At 36.7% G+C, this 24,651-nt stretch overlaps 2 protein-coding genes across 6 annotated transcripts in view; one reads left to right on the top strand and one right to left on the bottom strand.

Moving 5' to 3' along the window:
• The window catches only part of avl9 (AVL9 homolog (S. cerevisiase)), a 45,994-nt gene extending 43,056 nt beyond the window's left edge, over nucleotides 1-2,938 (top strand). For 3 of the 4 annotated variants that reach the window (XM_073917900.1, XM_073917897.1, XM_073917898.1), the window contains one exon: nucleotides 1,866-2,924. In XM_073917900.1, the coding sequence (XP_073774001.1) occupies nucleotides 1,866-1,978 (113 nt within the window). In that variant the 3' untranslated portion in view covers nucleotides 1,979-2,924. Of the gene's footprint in view, nucleotides 1-1,865 lie in introns of all 4 variants that reach the window. The other variant, NM_001327830.1, reaches the window with a different exon arrangement.
• A 3,256-nt stretch (nucleotides 2,939-6,194) lies between these two features.
• Nucleotides 6,195-23,331, bottom strand: kbtbd2 (kelch repeat and BTB (POZ) domain containing 2). Of its 2 annotated transcripts, none has more exons than XM_073917721.1 (4): nucleotides 23,018-23,331; nucleotides 14,547-14,963; nucleotides 8,225-8,390; nucleotides 6,195-8,058 (listed from the first exon to the last, which is right to left on the bottom strand). In XM_073917721.1, the coding sequence occupies exons 2-4, from the start codon at nucleotides 14,717-14,719 to the stop codon at nucleotides 6,502-6,504; spliced, it is 1,896 nt and encodes a 631-aa protein (XP_073773822.1). In that variant the 5' UTR covers nucleotides 14,720-14,963; nucleotides 23,018-23,331; the 3' UTR covers nucleotides 6,195-6,501.
• Nucleotides 23,332-24,651: the final 1,320 nt, after the last annotated feature.

The following is a 24,651-nucleotide window of genomic DNA, read 5'->3' as shown; positions in this document are numbered from 1 at the left end:
GTAGCGACAACAGACCGCAAGGGATGATGGTCAAGCATGGGCTGATGGCAATTGTAGTTTTCGCTACCTCCCGTTCGCTTCATTTGCCTGAGCAAATTTTCTCAGAAGACCTATAGTTTTACCGAGTCATGCGACTTCGGTAATATCGAAAAAAATTTATATTGCGGTATGATGGTATTTACAATACCGTTACATCCCTATTGAAAACATATTGAGAAACACTTTCGCATCTCAAGATGTACATAATATGTGTGTGTGCTGGCGCTCACACCTTCACGGGCACACGCGACACGTCAAGCAACTGAAGGAAGCAGAGCTTGAAGGTAAACACACAACTGCTTAATCATAAGCGTCTCATCGACAGTTGTTTACAAAGTTGGCATTAAGAAGGAACATATACACATTGTCTGACTAACATCTAGCGGCTAAATGTGTCATGAAAAATATTCAAAGGCTTTTTTTTCATAAACCGCACAGACGTGAATGCGTCTGACTGTTCTGATTGGCTAAAAAAAGACTTCTCACGTCAGCACGTTCTAGACGAGCATGCGCTCTTTCCGGCAATCTTCCTTTTGCGTTTACACAGTGCAGCATTCCGGCAAATTACCGGTAATGTTACAACTTCTCTTTCCGGAAAATTTTCAAAAAAGGCCTGTTTACACATACAGACTTTTCCGGAAAATTGCCGGTGCATGTGATCACAAATCCAAAAGTCAAAGTAAAAAGAAAGTGCCATTCAAAAGTGATTTCAGTATTTACCACATTGATAGCAGCTTTATAGAAGAGAAAATTATATGTTTAGGCAAGGAAAGGCAAGTTTATTTATGTAGCACATTTTATACACAATGGTAGTTCAAAGTGCTTTACATAAAGAAGTGGCTAATCTGAAAATTTTTTGACAATTTCTGGAAGCTGATTCCAGCAGCACAGGGCATAGTAGCTGAAGGCGGATTCACCCTGCTTTGACTGAACTCTTGGAATTTCTAATTTACTTGATCCTAATGATCTAAGTGATCTGTTGGCTTTGTATTCAGTGAGCAAGTCTGTAATGTATTGAGGTAAAGACCTGAGGACAGGTTTGATGTGCTCTGATTTTCTGGTTCTGGTCAGAATCCTAGCAGCAGTAATTACGATAAGCTAAAACTGTCTGATTGTCTTTTTGGGAAGGCCAGTAAGGAGTCCATTACAGCAATCCACCCTGCTGGTGATAAAAACATAAACAAGTTTTTCAAAGTTCTCACTGGAAACAAAGCATTTGATTCTTACAATGTTTTTGAGATGATAGTATGCTGATTTACTTACTGCTTTGACATGACTACTGAAACTCTGACTCCAGAATCACACAAAGATTCTTGAAAAGCTTAACTTAAATTGTTGGAAACATTGAATACTTTGGGCACAGCTTGGTCTAATTTTAAAGATTAGATTTGTCCAATTTTGCAGTGAAAACAATAATTTTTTAAATTTCAATAAACTTCATAATACTAATAAAAAAAAAAAAACATTTAAATGGGTTTCTGCCAGTCTTTCCATACGTGGATGCTTTCTGCCTATAAAAAATTAACTGAACTATGATACACTTCAATATAATCTTTTTGCAAATTAATAAAGTACTTTAATGTATTAGTAATATATCACCCAATTATGAAAACTAAAATTTCTAAGCTTTTAAGTGATATATACCTTGTCATGATATTATGGTTTAAAATATGTTAGTGCAGACAAATTGTGGACATGCTGGTCCATATTAATTTTGATTCTTAGAACTTGTCAGTTTTTGTATTATTTATTATCATTTAAAACCTTTATTGCTCAAAAGATTACTTTGCTCACAATGTGTTCTTGCTCTATTATTCTTTTTAAAGGTCAGTCGGTAGGTGGAGCTTTGACTGTTGCTAAATCAGCCATGTCATCCTGGTTCTCCATGCTGGCTCAGCCGACCGCAGCAGTCACTTCTTCTCAGCAGTCTTCAGACTGATATTTACTACTGTATTTAATACTAAAGACAATACTGCTTCTGACATTGCACACATCTCTGTTGTTATATTGTATGAAGATGTATTTTATAGAGAATGAGAAAAACGTTTATAATATTAATTTTAGATTTAGTACTTAATGTAAAAGTTTAATGTTTATATATGCTGGAATAATGTATTTTTTTTGGTTCCTGTGACATGTTTCCATGGTGTGTTAATGGGTTTCTCACCTTTGAAAATGAAATGTATTTTCTGAGATCAGGTAACCAAATTTTTTATTTGTATTTTTCCCCTATACAAACAGGATATATATATATATATGTCAAGTCTTTATTTTGATGGTCCATTTGTTGAATTTAAGTTACATTGCATCTACATGGCAACAAATTCTCATTAGATTATATAAGTAGACTGGCTGGGGTTAGGGTTAGCGTAAGTTGACGTAATTGCAAAGTTTCTCATAGTAAATTAAATCTTAAAGGAGCACTATCAACAGATGTTAAGCAGACAGTCTAATACTCAAATGGACCATCAAAATAAAGTGTTATCAAATATTGTGATCATTAATCAGACTGTGGCTTTTGTAAATAATTTTACTTATTTGGGATTGGATCAGTTCTTGTAACACAAAAATGTAATAACAAATTAAGGTCCCACTTTATATTTGGCACCTTCAGTGTACTTACATGGTTAGAAACAAGAGTGTTATGTCTATGTTGTAATGCAAAATGTTTTTTTTTTAATTCTAGAAAGATCAATTTGTTAAAATTTCTATCAGGTTTAGAGGGACATTTTGCCTTTAACATTGTAATATTTCATAAAACAGCACTGTTTTTCCTCCTGTAATTAAGGTAATTCCTGTACTTGAAGGGACTTTTGATTTGATTATTGTTCTTATGTGGCAAAATCTCTCCATGTTATTAAAAAAATGAAATTACACTTAATAAATCTCTGGTGTGTTCAAGTGTCTTAGTTTGTTTTACAACCATGTAAAATCAGGACGTGGTATCAGTCTGTGTAATTGGTATGCTCATTTTTGTTGTCAAAACAGGAAAACAAAGAAATGGAAGTGCCAAATTTGACCCGTCTCTCAAACATAAAAATGTATTTTTTCAACTATTTATTTTTGTTTTCATCACATTTTGTTTTCACGCACAAAATAAAAATTTGATAAAACCAAAAATAATAAAGGTCTGCGTACCCAGGGATGGGCAGTATTTACGATACATGTATTTCAAATACAAAATAGTAATTTGTAATTGGTATTTGATAAGTGTCTTGTGATTTTTGTAGTTTTATACCACACAATGGTAAACACAATCAACAGATATTGTTGATTATCTGCAGTAAATGGTTAAAACATTAGGTTATCATCTTCGAGACATTCATTCATTTTCTTTTCGGCTTAGTCCCTTTATTAATCCGGGGTTGCCACAGCGGAATGAACCGCCAACTTATCCAGCACTTGTTTTACGCAGCGGGTGCCCTTCCAGCTCCAGCCCATCTCTGGGGAACATCCATACAAACTCACTCACACTCATACACTACGGACATTTGAGGCTACCCAATGCACCTGTACCACGTCTTTAGACTGTGGGGGAAACCAGAGCACCCAGAGGAAACCCACGCGAATGCAGGGAGAACATGCAAACTCCAAAGAAACGCCAACTGACCCAGCCGAGGCTTGAACCAGTGACCTTCTTGCTGTGAGGCAACAGGACATTTTATTAAATTTATACAAAATGTATATTTTAATTAAAGAGAAACACAAGATACATCTTTATAAATACCTCCTGAAATGAGCCTTGTCAGGTATGGTTTTACCTTGGTTTTAGTGGGAAGCTATTGCTTTCACCATAGGAGAGCAATAGGGGTTTGGTGCCTTGCTCAAGGGGAATGGAAAAATGAGAGTGTTGTTCATTCACTCCCCCATCTATAATTCCTGCCGTTACCGCAAATTGAACCAGCAACTTTTGGGTTACAAATCTCATTAACCATTTAGGCCACAATGTTAAATGGTAAAGGAACTGATCAAATATAGGAGGTTTGCAAATAAATTTCATGCTTCTTTTCAAAAGTATTTTTAAAGTATTTTCAAAATACAAAAATGTTGCAGCTGCGGTTTTTGTAGTTAATTTTGAAGCACTTAAAATTTAAGTATATGGTATTTTATTTATTTTATTGTTGCCTGTCCCTGCGTATACTTACGAATAATTATTTGACAAATGCCAAATTTAACCCTTCTCACAATTATTTTGTTTATTTAATTTTTCAAATATTTACACACAAAATGGAAATGTGATAAACTGCTTGATCAGGAATTACACACCAACTCTCTTCTGATTAATGACGGTCAATGAAACATCAAAATCTGCCATCAGCTGTTTTTGTCAGTTTTGTGCAGCAGAATAACATCTACATACATTTTGCAACTGATGCTCACCTTAAAATAATGTTATTTAATACTTCAGCATCTTAATGCTGGGACAGATCAGAAAAGTAGACCAGCTCTAGTCCATGGCAAAATATCACATTGTACAGCGTGGAGCGAATGCAACTTCAGTGTAATATATGCAGCAGCCATAACTTTAAAATAGAGATTAACATTATTATATATTAGTGATAGTAAGTATGATCATTTATGAACATTTGGATTCTGTCCAGTAGGAACACTTATCTAATCATTGATTCAAATTAATTGGTTAAGCGACTCATCTAGTAATACAAATGTGTGCTGCTACCTACTGGCAACATCACTTTCACTATCCTTGCACACCATCATTTGATTTGCCATCTTAATTTGATGAAAAAGATATCAAAAGTAGATTAAACAGCTGATGACAACATGATTTAAAGTTTGATTGACAAATCAGCAGAGAGGGACATGTAATTCCCACCCACACAGAATTTTTTTTTTTTCCAAGCCAGATCAGCTTGGCCAACTTAAGTTGTATATGACTCCTGATTTTCCTTGTTTTGATCAAACAGTGAGAGATAATCACTATTATCACTATAGTCCAAATGTTATCAAGAGTTGCCACAGTGGAAGAACCACCAATTACTCCAGCCACAACTCAGAATTGACAGTACACAAACTTGTGAACCCCCAGTGTTGGAAAACACGCACACACGCTCATTCAAACAAATATGACCAATTTAGTTAATTTAATTCACCTATGGTGGTTCGAGTCTTGGCTGGGTCAGTTGGCGTTTCTGTGTGGATATTGCATGTTCTCATGTTCCCGTGGGTATCCTCCGGGTGTTCCAATTTCCCCCACAACTCCAAAAACATGTGGTACAGGTAAATTGGGTAGGCTAAATTGTCCGTAGTGTATGCGTGTGAATGAGTGTGTATGGATGTTTCCCAGTGATGGAATGCAGCTGGAAGGGCCTCCGCTGCATGAAACATATGCTGGATAAGTTGGCGGTTCATTCCGCTGTGGCAACCCCAAATTAATAAAGAGGACTAAGCCAAAAAAAAAGAAAAATGAATGAATGATTCACCTATACCACATCTTTTGAATGTGATTGAAACCGGACCACCCAGAGGAATCCCATGCAAACACAAGGAGAACATGTAAACTTCACACAGAAAGCCTCTTGGTCCAGCCAGGACTCGAACCAGAGACCTTCTTGCTGTGAGGCAACAATGCTCACTATTTTCAAAAAAATAATACTTGTATTATTATTGAGGGAAAAAAATCACCTTATTCATAGTCGCCATGGGCAAAAACAAAAGTTCCTTTTGGTAATACAAATCTTATTTGTGGAATTCTGTACACACGGAAAGAATAAGGGTGAGCATTTGGGCTTAATTATGCAACACCCAGCTTATCATTCAAAATCATAATAAAACTGTGGTTTAATAGTGGTGATGATATTGTATAGTAAAAACTCAACTGAGTAGAAGGCCAAGTAAGGCAGTGCCTTGACATGTCGAAGCAAATCTATTTGTAACTGTGAAACTTAACCTTTTGATAGGTCAAAATATGTCAGATTGAGTGGACCACAGAGAACATGAAGTATGGAGATACAGATCCAAAATGATAACAAGCAAGTGACCAAAGCAGCAGCAAAACAAAACATCAAATACATAACTCCTTTGACATTCCTGTACCCTGCTGACATTTATTTAAATTAAAATCGGAATTCATATCTAGAAAATCAACCAGACAAAAGAACACTGAAGCATTTAAGGAGTCTGAGTGTACCATACCATTTTCAACCAAAAAAGATTTATTACATCATCATCATTATCATAATCACCATTAAATTGTTAAAATAGAATGCCAAAACAGTAATGGTATCAGAAATGAAATATTCATGTTCTCAAACTCGATAATAGAGATGAAAATCATAGTTTGAATCAAATATTTCAGTTTCCGAATAAACATTTTATTTCCATGAGCACGCTAGGCATTTCAGGGAAGACCGTCCTCCAGCTCATTTACCTTTCCTATAAACAGAAGAGCATTAATCCAGAAGAGTGGAAATTACAGGTTAGTTTCAAAGATGATACCATTAACTATACATGAGCCAGTGACACCATGTCCTCATCCACCTCAAACTCCTCAGCTCCATCAGGGGAGAAGAGGTAAGTGGGAGGCTTCCAGGGTGACTCGTCAAGGCAGGATGGGTATAATTTTCCTATGGCACAGCGGAAATCTTTGCCGAGGTCCCAAAGAACACGCTCCGACACGGGCTGCCGCAAGGACCAGCAATCGAGTTCAAGGTCATACTGATACAGAGCATACTTTGCTCGCTCATTTAAGTGTGTCTCCCGTATAAAAATGCATAACGTATTCTGTAGCACCACAGCACGCACACAGGGGTCAGAGTAGCGCTTGGCTGGGATGTTGGCAGCTAGGCGCCATTCATTTTTGTTGACATCATATATTTCTACTGTAATGGAGGAGCCATCAATAGTGCTAGTTGGCAAACGCAAACCCGAGTTGCCCACAACATGTAGACCACCGATATAGAAGATGAGGTCTCCTAACGCAGCTGCAGAAGCAAAGCATCGACTTGTCTGTCGCATGGCCATTTCTACCCAAGTGTCAGCTCGAGGGAAATAGCAGTACATGAGGTCATGTGTCATGATGTAGATGCAGTCCCGGGCAGTCACTGCCGTGCTCCAACTCCATGCACAGGGAAGAGGGCTAGTCAAGCTCCACTCATCCCGCTCACAATCATATCGCTCAACTGTGCGTTTATTCAACTCACCTCCCACATTATCACCACCAATAGCGTATATGAAACCCTGGCAAAACACCAGTGATGGCTTAGTGCGAGCATGAAGCATGGGCGTTTTGGCCACCCAAGCATTTTGCTGGGCATCGAACCAGTAGAAGCTGTCCACCGAGCAGTAAGCAGCCTGCAGCTTGCCACTTTTGCTGCCATGGGTAGCTAGAGTGCTCTTCAGTGGTATCTGTCCACCAGCAATAAAAACATCATTGTCAGGGGTGACCAACGTGCCAACTTTCTGCAAGTCTCCAGGTAGGCTACACAGTTTATAGACCTTCTCTGCTTGGGGACTATAACAGACAACCGTGTGACGTGGACCTATCACAACTGGATGGCTTTCAGTTGGTGGTTCAGCTTCTACAAATATCAGCATTTCTTCCTTGGTCATGCCCAGTCGGGGCTTAAAAAACTTTGGCATAGACTTGTATAGGCCCTGCACTACCACTGATTTGTCATTCGGTGGAAGACCTTGGAACCAGGCACGTTGGGTCACTTCTGAAAGTGCATCAATTCGAATCTGGCTGAGGACAGAGGAGAGATACTGAGAACGTCCTTCCATGTTGTATTCCAGCCACAGCATGGCTGCCTCACGTACGGTTTCCTCTTTCTCCACATTTAAATTATCACTGCTCAGGAGGTCCAGTAGTAGCTCATGCGAGAGTTGCAGAAAAGCCTCCTGTCGGTAGACAACAGGAAATTTGTGCTCTACCATGCGTTTAGCACTTTGCTTCAACTCAGTGCAACTGAACATATCGCCAATGCTTAGCATGCGCACACAGTTTTCAGCTGTGATTTTCTTGACCAAGTACTCTCGACACTGCAGTAAAACATCCTCCACCTGAGGGAAAGACGATGAAAATTAGAAATAAGCAAACATGTCTTAACTATATATGTATATAATTGTAATTTTATAACCAGCCTACTTTTCAAAAAAATGGATGGGCAAAGAAAGAACAACTTTTAGCATGTTAACCTTTGGAAGTGTATATGCATGTCTTTCTAACCTGAAGAAAACAGGCCGTCTCATAGAGAGGTTCCACAGTGCTGTCGTTGATGACTAAGTTGCCAGTGTAGGCATAAGTTATGATGGTCTGCAGTGTGATGGGGTCAACATTTCTAAGATGAACATGAGTCTGTTTGCTCTCACTGAGCCCACTCATAAACATGGCCCTGTGGGAACACATAAAACACACACATAAAAACAAATACAATAAAAAAGAAATACACTTTCATTTAGTTTTGTATCAACAAACCTTTTTTTAAGTTTAATTTCATAATGAAAACTTTTTTGTAAACTGTATCACTCCTTAGTCATGCAAGACATCAATTTATTTCTTTGGCAAAAGGAAATTAAGGTTTTTAAGATTTAAAGAAAGGATTTTATGAAACAGTCAAAACTAATTGATGCAATTTTATCAACTTTGTCAGACATTTTCCTTTTTGATTTAAGGAAAATGTGTTTAAACAAATAATTGCTTTTTTAATATTAAGTATAGCTGCAATCAGCGATATGTAGGGTTCAAGCATTTGAGGACCTATGACACTTATGCTGCTTAAGTCTAGGTCTAACTAAATTAGATTTTAGATGTTTATACCATGTCAAAATTCAGAATGATCCGAACTGCAATGGACCCTTCGCTAAGCACAGCCCTCCTTAGTTACTGTTGCTACGCCTGTCAAGCTTTTGTACCTGGCACGGCTTTTACAATGTGTGTACACCGGTGTCAGATATTGCCAGGGTTATATTGTAATTTTTTCCGAACAGGTGAGATATCCAAGAAAGCCAGACAAAAAAGGACTGCACTATGCATCACGGGGTATATTCACGATATAATAGGCAACCGATTAGAGAATAAATCAATCAAAATTTAAGCTAGCTCAGCCTTGCCGCCTCACACGCTGGCCATTTAACAGCTTAGCTCATGCTCAGCAGGAAAGGTGAAATTTAAAAATAATCTAATAATAACAAATGAAACCATGATTTCTCTATTTTTAGCCAAAAAGCCAGATAGATTAATTGTTGTGCAATGAAATATAGCGTTACTAACCGACAAGGAAACATGCATGACAGTGCTTTTACATAGTTCATTCATAAAAAGAACAGCCAGAAAGGGAAACTGATGAATTTGTGCCGAATATTAACATCATTGACCCATAACCATGTACAGTAAGTTATATAACTGGCAGTATGTTTGTGTACTATTTATAAATAACTGAAAAACAGCTGCTGGTAAAGTATTGATCGCAAGTGCTCAGTTTGTGATCATATCTCTGCTTTGTTTTGTTGATTTGTAATTTCAAATATTTATGGCTTGAAATACATAAAAATATGAAGTTCAGTAAAGTTAGCAACAGATTTGCAGATTCATATTTTCCGGAACATTAATGTCTTTATGACCCATTCGCTAGTATGACTAAGTTACTAACGTTATGTCGAAGGCTTAAACGGAGCATTACTCACAATAGAGCGAAAAAAAGGAATAAGACAGCTGTGAAACATAACCAGCTTTGTGTTTTTGTAGAAAACACAGTTTAGATCTGTTTAGGGTAAGAGGTGTGTGAGTTATTGCCGTCTGTCTATTACTGAATGTAATAGACTGTTTCTCTATTACTGAATGTGTCAGGAATATCAAAACAAAACCAACTTAGCTCCACTCCTTTAGCTTCCCTCACACAGCTTGATCCACGCTGGCATTTCTCCTCTTAGGTTTTAGGTTTTAAAAGGGAGAAAATACCACCGCCCCGTCCAAACTTTAAGGATAGCAGGTATCAGATTTGCACAATCCATATGCACTCGCTCGAAAGCTTGACAGAACCCCTGCGCGTAGCTAGTAGATACAGTTGCTAAGCCATGATTGATGGGTGGTGGTTTTTGGGCGGGGCTTAGTGAAGGGTCAATTTCAGTGACTTTAAACTTTAAGAAAGAAAATCCCTAAGTGATCTTGTGCTGTCATCCAGTGGCTAATATGGGAGTTGATAATCGAAAGTCTGTTTTAGTGGCAAAAATGGTAGAGTATTGAAAATGTCTTTTAGAGACCTAAAATCCACAATGGACATAATGCCCTCACATAGACACAAAGACTGATGTAATGGGTAAATTATTGCATAAATAATATAAATAATACTCAATAATCATGCCTAGAAACAAGGTTGGGCAGTATTTATGATAAATGTAATTCTAATACAAAATAGTATTTTGCAATAATATTTGATAGGGTACACGAAAATGGTATAATATTTTAAATATTTTCTAGCAAAATACGCAAGTGCCTTGTAGTTTTGAAGTTTCAAAATACTGTAAAATGCTTAGCAAGAAGTACACAGTTTATGATGACATCATAAAAATTAGGCTTTTGGTGCTTTCTCGGTTATTTGCCTAAGCTAAAGATCAGAATAGAAAATTGATTTATTTTTAAGAAGGTGGTCAATGCTTACAATATGGAAGGAAATTAAAAGTAACAGACATATGGTGAGGGTATATTCAAAGCAAGTCAACAATCATTTAAAATAGTATACTGAGCAATGATAAGGCAAAAAAAAATGGCTGTAGTGTATAATTCAGCATCTTTGCTTAAGTAATGAGATGAAATAAAACCTCAGTCCTTAAAAACAGGATGAGGAATCTTCAGATCATCATTAGTCTGAGTGCTGCAGGTGGAAATGCAGTGGAACTAACACCTAAAGATTCTGTACTGGTATTTTAAAAAGGGTAAACAGAGTCATCCAGTTAAAAAAAGGAACTAAAAAAATAATAAGGGAGAGAGGGAGAGAGAGAGAGAGAGAGAGAGAGAGAGAGAGAGAGAGAGAGAGAGAGAGAGAGAGAAAGAGAGAATACTACTAATGGATGGATTGCTGATGTAAATGGCAGAAAATAAGACAAACAATAAAATTAATGTAAATATTAAATTAAGTCCACCACTGACGATACCCACAATACTTCATTGGCTTCAAATGCCAGTAGCTGATCTGCAGGTGCTCTTTATAGTTAATTAAGATGAAAGACATATGCCTAAAGATGGCAAAATGTCACAATGTATGAAACAAAAATATTTAATAATAATGCAGTCTATTCAAGCAGATCAAAAACTCCAGACTCCAGGATATATATAAATACATATTTTTTAAATTGAGAAATATTTTTATGTTGTGAAGTTTTTAGTTTTCAGAAATCATGTTTTCACATTAAGCATATATTAGTTTAATTTAAAAAAATAGACAGTGAAGATTAAAAAAAGCTTAAACGGTCCGATATTGTAACTGCACACAGTTTACCGGAAGCATTTGATGCAGGTTACTGAAAAATTAAAAGTACTTTTGCATACTTCTGTATATAGCCCAATAACATTTAAGAATGTATGTATCTAAAGCATCTGTTAAATAAAAAGTGCTACTCATACATTATATCAGAACTGGGCGAGAATGACATTGACTGTTGTACACCACGCCTATCAAAAAGGTACCATTTGGCAGCAGATTTTGCCAATTTTTGCTAATTAGTTACATTAAAGTAAACATCATGCCATTTTTGCAGACAAACCATTGGCTTTTTTTCAGAGGAAGTCTTAATCATATAGTAGGTGACCTGAAGGTAACCAGAAATCTGAACGAAAACTGTACTACATCTAGCACGTCTTCAGTTGTGTAACAAGCAAAACTTGTCAAAAATAAGTAATTTTTCATGCAGGCAAGGAACGCTGGTGTCACTCTCTCATGCACTTTGTCCAAAAGCAACTACAGTATGTTTAGAGCGTACTCACACTATACAGTTGCCTTGAACCAGGTCGAAGCACACTTGTCCCCCCCTCCTGTCTCCCCCAGCAGTCCACACTCACATAACATTCGAACCTGAGCAGGCTTGCATCATCGATGATGCGCTGTTCAGTTTAAGAAGCGCCCTCGCACAGCACAGTGGACATTTTTTTTTGTTATATTGTTTTAGTCGTTTGGTATGCAGTGACACGCAGTCAAATATTTCGGCGAACAGATCAACCACTTTTGACGCTCATAAATAATCATAAAGTCCTTGTGCCGCAGGAATTAGGTTTGCTAAAGGTGCAGCCATCATGCAGTGAGGGGTTTGCTTCTTTAATAATCTACAATTTGCGTTCATTGAACAGTAAGAATGAGTAATAAATAGGGATGTAACGGTATCAGAATTTCACGGTACGGTAATACCTCGGTATGAATGTCACGGTACGGTATTTATTGAATCATTTACAGGAAAAACAAAACTTTTGAAAATACTCCAAAAAAGTGCCAAAAGTGTCAATGACATACAAATTAGCCATCTATCTGTAAGCTTTGAAACAGGAACTTCAATTTTAATAACAAAAAATTATTAAACCATGTAAAAAAATTAAGTTTCAATTTAGTATTGTTGAAAACTCATCACATTCAACATTTAATCACTCACTCACTTACTTAGATAGAGATGGGTTTAAAGGAAAATAATCATATAACTATAATCTGGTAAAAGCTGGTATCTCTGGGTATTTACAATGTCCCCTGCAACAGAAAAAAACCCTCTCATTTGGGACTGAGGATTCTGGGACAGAGATATGACTTGGCCCATGTTAACAGCAGTGGGGTAACGTTGTGCATTGTCTTTCCCCCACTTGAGAAGACAAACCATGAGTGAGATAGAGATCTCTTTGCGGTACAAGTCAATGTCTGCATCAATCTGAACAGTGTGCTGTGTTTCTGCAGTCCCCATGACTGCTATTAGTCGTATTCCCCAACTTGCAGGCACGTGCACACATAGGGCTCAACCTGTGCAGTGCACATGCCCTTTTTAGTCTTGGATAGAAAATGCCCTTCCAAATCGATCAAAAGTGCCCCCGCGACGCGACACAACCTCCGTACAGCCCTTCAGTAGACAACACCGCTCTTGAATATGCGCGCTCAACCCCCCCTCGGCGCGAGACAACACGCGCGAGACAACACAGCTGATCAGAACGCGCGCGACAACACTGCTATTCAGTAAGCGCGCGGCGACAACACCCGCTTTAGGTTCGATCATTTCCATCTTTTTTTTCATCTCCGCTACTAGCAGCACACTCCATTTCTGCATTACTGGATCTGTAGCGACAACAGACCGCAAAGGATTATGGCCACGCCTGGGCTTATAGGAAATGTAGTTTAAGCTATCTCCCGTTCGCTTCATTCGCCTGAGCAAATTTTCTCAGAAGACCTATAGTTTTACCGAGTCATGCGACTTCGGTAATATCGAAAAAAATTAATATTGCGGTATGACGGTATTTACAATACCGTTACATCCCTAGTAATAAATCTATCTAAACAGTCCTTTAAAAAAAATTCACGTCTCGTGTTCAGTTTTAACCTGATGTGAGCTTGCACTCACACTAAAATCGTACCATGAACATTGAGTTACTTTATTTGCGCGCCAAATTCACTACACAATAGATGCAGATTCACGCCATGAGCAGAGCTTCTGTCTGTCCGGCGACACTAACTTCGTTGGTAAATGGCAAACAGACTTTTTTGAGAGAATAGCAGTGTTAATGTGCTTTATGAAAGCTGAAAAGGTTGTCGATTCGTTTGAAGCTGTGTATTAGTCCACTAGATCCATTCAGAGGTGCACTCACACAGTTCATCAACTCCTCTAGAAACTATACCTGAAGTTCAGATTTTCCAACTCGAGTGATTTGCTCAAAACACGTGTTAAGCGCATCAATCATGCAAAATGCTCAACTCGCGCCGCAGGATGTCTATTCACGTTTTTGCATTGACTTAACACGTAATCACTCGCAATTGACATTTCATCCGCATCTGGTGTGAACGCAGCATAACACAACGACTGTTAACTCTGGTAAAAAGCCCACGACACATAAATGCATACTATATATGATCATGTCTCTCCTTTAGTTGATCTTTAAATCTTTAATCTTTAAACACAAAACATTACAGTGCATGTGGCATTAACTACCATACTTTTATACTTAAAAATGTCATGACAGATAGTACTCAAAGTCAATAAGGTTTTGCTGGACTTATTTGATTTACAGAGACAGAAACATCAAGAACAGTTTTGTATTAAATACTGTTTTGTAATGATCCAAATGATTAAACATTTATACAGGCTTTTTTTTAAAAAAGCTTTTTGATTCAGAATTAACTAATTTATCTTCACAAAAATGCAAATAGTATAATGTATGTTGTACAGTAAACAGGTGTGTGTGTGTGTGTGTGTGTGTGTGTCAGAGAGCACCAGTAACATTTTAAAAGTTTCAATTTGGCACTCTTATCGATATACTATTCACAACCCTTTTAAATATTCAAGTGTTTACAAAGACTAAATCTACCCACCTGAAGTAAGAGCTGCAGGTGGCCAGCACCATCTTATGGCAGGGGAACTCATTCTCCTCCACAAGCAGTGTGATGTCAGTCAACAATTTCTGCTCGTAGAAAAACTTTAGCTGTTCCAGCACAGAAACTGCATAATCTGTGTTGACTGGCCGACGCTCTCCGACCTCCGACATGTTCGTATCCCATGAGTTTTCAACCAGCTTATGAATAGCAAAGTGTTAGTTGTTCTTTTATCAGGTTATTCCGATTTCTTGAATACTTAGAAATTAAGGACATTCCTCTAATATGCTGAACCAAAAATTTTCACAATAGCTCCCAAGTGTTCCACTGTCATGGATGATGTTGGAATTGAGGGAGGAGGAGGTGTAGCATTTAGGTAGGAGGTTTACATGAGAGCACCTGCAGTCCGATGTGTCTCTGGAAAAGAAAATTGGGCACATTAGACAGTTATAAAGTCAAAAAGTTAAATAAACAGAACTAAACCACTATTTATTGTTCCTAAAAATTAAACATTTAAATCAGTACGTAATCATTTACAAAACAAAACCACTTTCTGTTTTTACAAATTAAAGCACCAACTCTATGGGCAACAAAAGGCCAATCAGAACAAAAAATAGTTGGATGGCTCACAAGGCATGCCCCCAGCTTTCGCATGACATATGACTGTCAAATGATAAAGGGTTATCTTGTAAAATGTGCACTCAGTCCCATGGCTGTGTTAACTCACATAGAGGAATTCTACACTGAAGATGTACGTAAAAAATAAGTGCACTTCACTTCTAATCAGTTTCATAAGAATGCGACTCCTGGAGATTATAGCACTACAGTAACATTACAACCTTATAGACGTAAGAATTAATCCCATCGCAGAATGAGCTTCTAATGCATGTAGCTAAATGAAAGTTAGCTCAGGGTTAGCTAAACTGTAGTCCCAGCTAAAATGACAAGGAAATAACTCAAGAAAATGAATGCATGATCATAACTTACCGATGTAATAAATAATAATAAACAACCTAACAGAGGCAATTCTCTAAAGGTCTTCTCGAGAGTCTATACTGTTTCAGCTTAGCAAAAGCAATAACTTGGGTAAATAAAAAAAGATAGAGTTTATCTTTGCGTGAATTTCCGGATAATTCACTGGCATGTTGATGTCACTTCAATGATATCACGTCAGATGCGCCCCTCAGTGCCGCATTGCGCATATGACAGTTGGAAGTAACGTACACCGTATGCACACATTTACATCTTATTTAAAATTAAACTACTCATATAGAGCTCTGTGTCACAGCATAAATAAGAACAGTGTTCTGAATAGTAGATGGGCGCCATGGACAGCTTCAGACTTGCGTCGCCGGTGTGCATACCCTGCTAGAAAACTATGTAATATGTTCAGAATTCTAAAATGCATGGCACTACGTAGAACATAGTGGCAAGGTGCCGAGCGGTGCATCTGGTGTGTGACCCCCTTCAGAATAGTAGTTTTTATCAGCTTTTCCCTCCCCATGCAGTTTAGTCTTTTTATCTCGAGCTCAAAGGTGAATCTTCCTTGTCTCTCAGTTGTTGCCATTTCATTATAGTTTAATTTGACAGACAGGTTGATAATGTAATTGCATCCCATGTCTACTCTAGATGAGTTACTTTTCAAATGTGCATGTGTGCATCATGCATCACAAACTAGGATTGATTCTGATTGGAAATTTTCCAAAAAAAATCCCTTAATCACTTTCACGTCTCATTTTTATTAGTCAACAAAAATTTTAGTATATTTTTATTGTAGTTGTCGTCATCACTGTTATTTAGTTTTTGTCAGAAGAAACTTGTTCGTCACAAAAATTAGGGCAAAAATTGTCAACAAAATTAACACTGATCCAGACTGATACTTTTCAGCAGTATGCTACTACAACCAATCATAATGCAGCACGCCTTAACGGAGCACGAGATCAGTAGACTATTATTGGAAAACTACTAGCCACAATGTAGGGTGACCAAAAAAAGTAAAAAAACAAAACAAAACCAAAAAAAACCCCAAAGAGGCATAAGTTATGTTTAATAGTATATTTTGTTGATTGATCATGTTTGTGAAATTTGATGCATATGTTTCAACAAACACATGTAGACTGCTAAATCATGTAGTATCACTCAGCTCTATTTTTCTGAAGTGAAAGAAATATACTTTAATGCCTATTCTTGCATCTGTGTTCCTTTTACATTATAGCTTAAAAATACAACATAACTACAAAATAGGTTTTTGTTACTCTAATGTTTATAATATAAAGCTTACTCACTCCATGTAGGTAAAATAAACCTCCACCCATTAAGTTAATAAGATTTAACCAGGCAAATACTTTGTTAATTTTTTTTATTTTTTATTTTAAAAAGGGATAGTTTACCTTAAAAGCGAAAACTTACCCTCAAGTAATTCCAAATTGTTGTGTTTATTTCGTTTAACACTAAAGAAATTATTTTGAAGAAGGCTAAAAACCTGAAATCCCCGACTTCCAGAGTAGGAAAAACAAATACAATGAAAGTTATCAGTCACATTTTCCTGCTTTCTTCAAAACATATTTTCGTGTGTACAAAACAAGGGGAAAAAAGTCAAAAAGTTGGATAAATGGTGACAGAATATTCAGTTTTGGATTGACTATCCTTTTAAGAGTGAATACCTTAACATTTCCATATTTTTCATTTTATTATTTTCCTATAACAGGTACTTAAAAGAAGCTGGCAGCTTAGATTTTTTCTCTCTTGTTTGAAACATGCGTCCAATATGCCCACCAAGTTTTGTAACCTCTTCTTAATGTTAACTGGCTGATGGCGGCAATGTTTTTTTTTTTTTTTTAGATACGTCAATGTCCTTATAGACCTTCATTCCACCTTCCAGTCGATCGAACACTTGGTTGGTAAAACTATTGTGATGTAAGGTCTGCAAGTTTTGTGTTGCCACCCACAATGATGTGATCACAGGTCATAACGTAATGCCAATGTGCCAGCTGTCCAAAGACACAACTCGTGAAATCACGCACATCTTAAAGATGACAGAAGACAACCCACTAGATCAGAGGTGTCCAAACTCGGTCCTTGAGGGCCAGTGTCCTGCTTAGTTTAGCCCCAACTTCTTTCAACACACCTGCCAGGAAGTTTCCAGTATACCTAGAAAGAGCTTGATTAGCTGTGTTTAAGGGGGGTTGAAGCTAAAATATGCAGGACACCGGCCCTCCAGGACCGAGTTTGGACACCCCTGCACTAGAACATGTAATTCAAAAGTTACAAAACTTTATAGTCCTTTATAATACTGTAAATCTGAATGAAAAACTGTACTATATCTAGCATGTTTTCAAGCAAGCAAAACTTGTCAAAAATTTGCACATTTTCATGCAGGCAAGGAACCCTGATCTTACTTACTCCGATAACAGGTACTTAAAAGACGTTGGCAGCTTAGAGTTTTTTCCCTCTTGTTTGTTTAAAACAAGTTCCAATAATTTGTGTTTTATGTAATTGTTTATTTAATGTTGTGCAGAGACTACAATTTAGTAAAAAGTTGTAGCTACTTTTAGCTTCTGTCATGCTTTTTAAGTATTGTAGAATGGAAGATTATGATGTTAAACAACAAAACAAAGACTGCTTAGACTGGACTTGCTAAAGGATAACATTATAACTTATAGTAAAAATTGCTTTCATGAGGTGCAAGTTTGAGTGGACTAAATTCGCATTCTGAATTTGTTGACTTTTTTAAAGTTGCCATTTTATCACAGCATAATTTGACGTCACATTAGTCGCCCTAAATAATGCTGAGACGTACATAGGTTGGGGTCACTTAAATAACCTGCCATTGCATCAAAAACCGCAGTAAACAATAACGCCGTATTCGTCGACGTCCACTCGGCACGTGAAGGAATTATGAGATTTCAAATGCAGCATATAAAAGCACAATAAACAGCAGTCTTTTTTAAATTGGCGGGACAGAAGCCTTTTCCGGCGACACCTCATCTGTATCGTGGTGCAACGAGTTCATGTAGTTGCATTTAGATGTAAACAATTTTGTACTCGTAAAAGATAATTGAGTCACGATTTTTTGGCAAAACTAAAATACAGAACGTGTTTAGCTCCACCATCGTGGTGTGGTATTACATTAACGTAAACGTTTCACAACGACATTACAACTATCGCACACAAATATAGCTTCAGCAAACAGTTGATTCGATATGGAGCCGAGAAGAAACGGCGTTACCTAAATTATAGGCACACTTCCCTGTTTAAAAAGCCTGTTAGAGGTCACCTTACCTCCGATGTGCTGCCTGAAACTCTGGCTGCTGCAAGATTCTGCCGAATGCAAACCACACAAAGACGAAGGTTTTTCATAAACAGTAGGCTGCTAGTTCGGTCCTTTCCAAAGTCCGAGATATTTATGTGCCTAAGTTAAACATCAAACACCCTGACGTCCTTATCATGATTCCAATATTAAAATAATTTAAATCACATATTACACATTGATCCCTGTTATAGCAGCATAACGTACAGCTAAATGTATCCGTGTTAGCAAACCTAGCTGTTTCCCTATAAATCAACAATACTTTTCTATAATTTTACCATATACCTATTAATATATTTATATAAAACATAAATGATTCACATAAACCATTTACACATTGTATGTAACGGTAAAATTACATATCGAGGCCTTTAAACGCCGCCTGAGCTACGGAAGCCTAATTTAGGAAGTTGCTTCTATCAAGGAAGCTAACGTTAGCTGCAAGCTAGCAGCAGCGAGAAAATTAAACCAATAGATAAGATCCACAGTCGCAATGGGTGCCAAAAGGGGCAGGGACAGGCGTCTTCCGCTTGGCCCACAGATTTGATGAAAATAGATACTAACAGTAAGAGACAGTTTCAGTTTCATACACCAGCAATCAATATTCGTTTAATCATCAGTTATGTATTATTTACCATATTGGAATATAGCCTAATAAAATTTTAAATTATAGCATGACTAGCATATTAATTGCTTAGCTCATGGAATAAAAAAAGATTCCCTCAATACTTCTAAACTACTTCAAATATTCATTTTAAAAGTGCTGACCAGTTAAAATGTACTTTGCATAAAATAAAGTAATGTAAAGGTCAAATTAGCAGCAACATTTATCATTTTCAAAATTCTGTCCAAACTCTCACAGACCCATATGCATGCCATTTAGATAATTATGGCAAAGCAAAATAACACCTGGGCCCGGTTTTTCAAAAGTAATCCACTAGGATTTTGGATAAGGGATTGGATCAAATCTTGAAAATGGGTTTTTCAAAAGAAAAAACGGATTACATAATCGGATTAGATCACATAATCCAATATTGGTTTTGATCCGGACCAAACCTTTAGTTTGGGTTTTTAAGACCTTTTTTGTAGGATCTGGAGCACTTTGATCCAAAAACCCTGGATTAAACTGATCCCATCAAAAGGGTGGATTTAGCGTGCCCAAAATGTTATGAAAACTTTAAAAATTTATTAAATAATACTATTTTTGGATCATGCAGTATCTTACGAGATATACTATTTCTTCATAAGGTTTTAACTTTATTTGTTCATCCATCAGGCTATAGTGATTATAGGCTTTAACATATTCAGCCTTTCAGTATAGGCCTACAGCAAAGTAGAAAGAGTTTGGCCTCATAAAATAATCCCCCAAACAGCTGTCAAAATTGACCAAAATCTATTTTATTCTGTCACTAATTGATATATATATATATATATATTAGATATATATATATTTTTATTTTGAGAATATTTATTAGTGATGCATGCAATGATTACAGAATAACAAAACAAAAAAAAGCAAAGAATGTCAATCACTGATTTTTGAAATCTTTCAACACTTGCAAAAAGAGACTGAAAGGGCCGAAGCACAGCTTCATCTGGCAGAGGAACAACTGACTCTAACCAAACTGCAGCAAACCAAGGCCAATGACTTGAGATCCGCCTCGTAAAGGCTACGCTCAGACAAGCTGCTCTCTCCACATCAGATGAGGAAGTCTGAAATTTTTGTGGAGTTTTTGACATTTAGTCTTTTTTTTATATACATCCATATTTGAAACTTATTATAAATATCCTCAATGTACAGTGTTGTAGGTCTCAGATGAGCAGACTGCCTAAAGAGGATGGGTTGTTGTTTTTCTTGTTTTTATTATTATTATTATTTTAATAAATATTACATTTTCTTAGTTTTCATTTCAAATAAAAATAAAGTTATATAGCCCACGTTGGCTATTCTACTTGTTGCTCTTTACATATATATAGTTCTACATTGTGATGTCCTATCCTGTTTGAGCACTGGTTATCCAGATTTAGTGATCTTGTAAAGTTCCTATCCGGATCAGATTGATCCAATCTGATGTTGCTTTGAAAAACTGGCTCAAAAAGTAAGCTGGATAATGTGATCACGGATCTCAAAAACAGGATTACAAAATCCGGATCAATTTTATCCAGAATAAACCTTTTGAAAAACCCTGTTTATCAGCATAACAAGAAATAGTCCTATGTAAAGTGATAGAAACCAATTGGACCAACTGTAATTTGATTTTTTTATATTAGGCTCAAGTTTTATGTATTTATGGGTATCCACTGTGTAAAATATATACTGGAATAGTTTGCGGTTCGTTATAATAAATCAGAGACTAAGCCGAAGGAAAATGAAAGTATGTGTACATACACTCACCAGCCACTTTTTTCAACTGCTCATTAAAGCAAATTTCTTATCAGCCAATCACATAGCAGCAATTAAATGCATTTAGGTCAAGATAGTCTGCTGCAGTTCAAACCGAGCAGCATCAGAATGGGAAAGGTGATTTAAAGGGGTGGTACACCACGATATCATATTTTAAACTTTAGGTGATGTGTAATGTAGCTGTGTAAACAAGACGCTCAAAGTTTAATGCAAAGGGAGACCTTGGTTTTTACAGAGTAAGCATAGCAAAGCTTACAATGAATCCATTTTGAATTTCAAATACTTCCGGGCCTGTCAGATCACACACACACAACGGCAATCTCTCTAAAAGGAGCCGCACCCCATTTTCACTCGTTAGACACTTGCCAGACTTTATTTTAGAAAGGGGGCATGAGGTTGACTGACTGTTTACAAAAATAAGCGCATGCTTGTACGGGCGTGACGTGGAGTCGATCCTTGAATCGCAACACATTATGACACATGACCAATCAGAGTCACTTGAGGGCAGGCCTTTCAGAGGAACTAGGAAATGTGACTGTCATTTTTATGTTAGCTGAGTAGCTGTATATGATCAAAGTGAGATTTATGGAAAAATAACGTAATTTCCTTTAAGTGAAACATGAGCACATTGCTTTGCATCTTATAAACACAACCAAGCCTAACTACATTCTGGACCACCCGTTTAAGTGACTTTGAACGTGGCATAGTTGTTGGTGCCAGACAGGCTGGTCTAGGTATTTCAGAAACTGCTCACCTACAGGGATTTTCATGCACAACAAACTATTGGGTTTACAGAAATTGGTCAAAAAAAGAAAAAATATCCAATGAGCAGCTGTTTTGTGGGAGCAAATGCCTTGTTGATGCCAGAGATCAGAGGAGAATGGCCACCATGTCATAAAGCTCGAATCATCTCAGACTGGTTTCTTGAACATGAAAATGAGTTTACTATACTGGCCTCCACAGTCACCTGAAATAAATTTAAGGCAGTTCTGATGGCAAATGGGTCTAACCGGTGTACCTAATAAAGTGACTGATGAGTGTATATTAATTAATTCATTTTCTTTTTGGCCCCTTTATTAATCATGGGTCACCACAGCGAAATGAACCACCAACTTATCCAGCATGTTTTACACAGCAGATGCCTTTGCAGCCACAACCCAACGCTGGGAAACACAAACACACACTTGCATTTACAAACATACACTACGGCCAATTTAGCTCATTCAACTATAGCCCATGTCTTTGGACTGTGGGGTAAACCAGAGCACCTGGAGGAAACCCATACAAAGACATGCAAACTCCACACAGAAATGCCAACTGACCCAGCCTGGGCTTCAACCAGCATCCTTTCTGCTGTGAGGCGGTTGTGCTACACACTGTGCCACCATGATACCTTACTTTCTTTTTGTTATGCAATTTCATAATCACTAAATTGCTCATTAAGCTATCAAACAGGAACTTTTGTCATGGAATCTGATTTCTAAACATAATTTTAGTCCTTGGTTATTTTATTTGAAATAATGGTTTTAGCATTGTTTTGAGATTAATAAATACATCACTTAGCATGTTTTTAAAATATCTGCCAACAATATTGTATTTCTATGCTTTTTAAGAGTCAAAAACTTGCATACTAGCACCTAGCCATCCTGGCTTCGGGCCTAATTATCAGATTATTTAAAAGGCATCTTTTAAAATGGCAAAACTAAAAAGAAAGCACTGCTTCTATGAAATTATGTTATATGGCAACAGTACACTTACCTGTATGACATGTCATCATAGAACCACGTTGATAGAATAAAAAGATAAATGTTGCAAACCAATAGCCAGGACAATTTTGCTGCCTGGTGAGTAGCCTGACATACACATCACTGGTGTTTTGATTCAAAAGGCAGTACAGGTAATACTTTTATATGAATTTATCCTTGAAGATAACTCTCTGTCTTTTTTGTTTTCAGCTGTTGCTGGGAAACTACTCATGTAGCTCTTAAAACACCCATTGCATGAATCCACTAATCTACTATTTGCATTTTGTATGGGTAAAACTGTCACCTGTGGATAAACACTCAATACCTGAAACACTCATATAATTGGTACCATGACACATCAAGGTTTTTTTTTATCTAGACGAAATGGCTGTGAAATAAAAAAAATGAATAAATAAAAAAAATTGTGTAGTTAGAGTGAGGCTTAACTTGTGAAATGTGTATGATAAGAGAATAAATCAAAACAATACTTGCCACTCACATTAATGGCAATACTTAATTGGCAAAAGGGTATATATACACACAGGAGATGTTTTTATTTGTTTGTTTGTTTTAATGAGTATTTAACATTATTAATAAGTTCCATATGTCGTGCCACTATGGCATCTGTAGGCATACACTTTACCTCTTCATTAACTATGCAGTGCATGAAAATCAGCTACTGGCATTTTGGAACATTTAAAATATCGTTGGGACATATTTTAATGTTCCTATTTTCTTGCCATCTACATCAGCATTCCCATTCAAAGCTGATGATATTTGCTTATGCTCCCAAATATTTTTCACTAGTTTTTAACATGCTGAGTCTCAGTTTACCCCCTTAGTGAACACCAGTACACTCTCTAAGTGTTTTTTTTTTCTAAAGGTACTTTTGCCTTTACTTTCAAGCCTCTGCAACCCATTCTTAAGGGTTTAGATTGTAATCCATGTAATTTCTTTATCAAAGATGCTGATTCCAATTTGTACAATAAAGCTATCATCTGTTATTGGTCTTACCATTAGGCAGTATACTACTTTCTGTTGACTTGGTCCTTAATCAACACCTGACAGACATCTTAATTCCTTTTTACAATTGTATGGCACTCATTATATGTGTAAATGTTAGAGTTTTGAGTTCTTCCACAGACCATACCTTGACCACCACCATCGAAATAGATCAAATTATTTTCTGATCTCAAGCCGAAAACTACTGATAAAGAACCAGAGGCCTGATATTAATAAGGTCATCATGTAGACTTATTAAAATATATTTTGCAATATTTTAAAACCACCAAAATACAAAGCACTAAGTATTTAGATGAAAAATACCTTAATAACTTGTATCAGCCCTATCAAATACAACTGACAAAATATTCTATACTTGAAATGCATATTTGAAATGTATGAAAAATACAGCCCATCTCTGCCTAGGCGTCATTACTTATCTGCAGTCAAAATAGCTGATAGCTCAAAGCCATTTTGTTGGCTTTGCTAGAGCATTTTCAGTGCTGAAAGTATCTAAATTGGATAAAAGTATTTTTTGTTATGTTTTATTTGGACAAATTACATTTAGTTTCTTATCCATTTCATTCTTGGTATGAATATAAATAGTTTAATAAAATAAATTTTGTTAAATATGTGAGATTATAT

The sequence above is a fragment of the Danio rerio genome, chromosome 12 (genome assembly GCF_049306965.1).
Source record: "Danio rerio strain Tuebingen ecotype United States chromosome 12, GRCz12tu, whole genome shotgun sequence".
In the NCBI taxonomy this organism is placed as follows: Eukaryota; Metazoa; Chordata; class Actinopteri; order Cypriniformes; family Danionidae; genus Danio; species Danio rerio.
The sequence above is the reverse complement of the archived record's forward strand: the minus strand, read 5'-3'. Positions and strand labels throughout refer to the sequence as shown.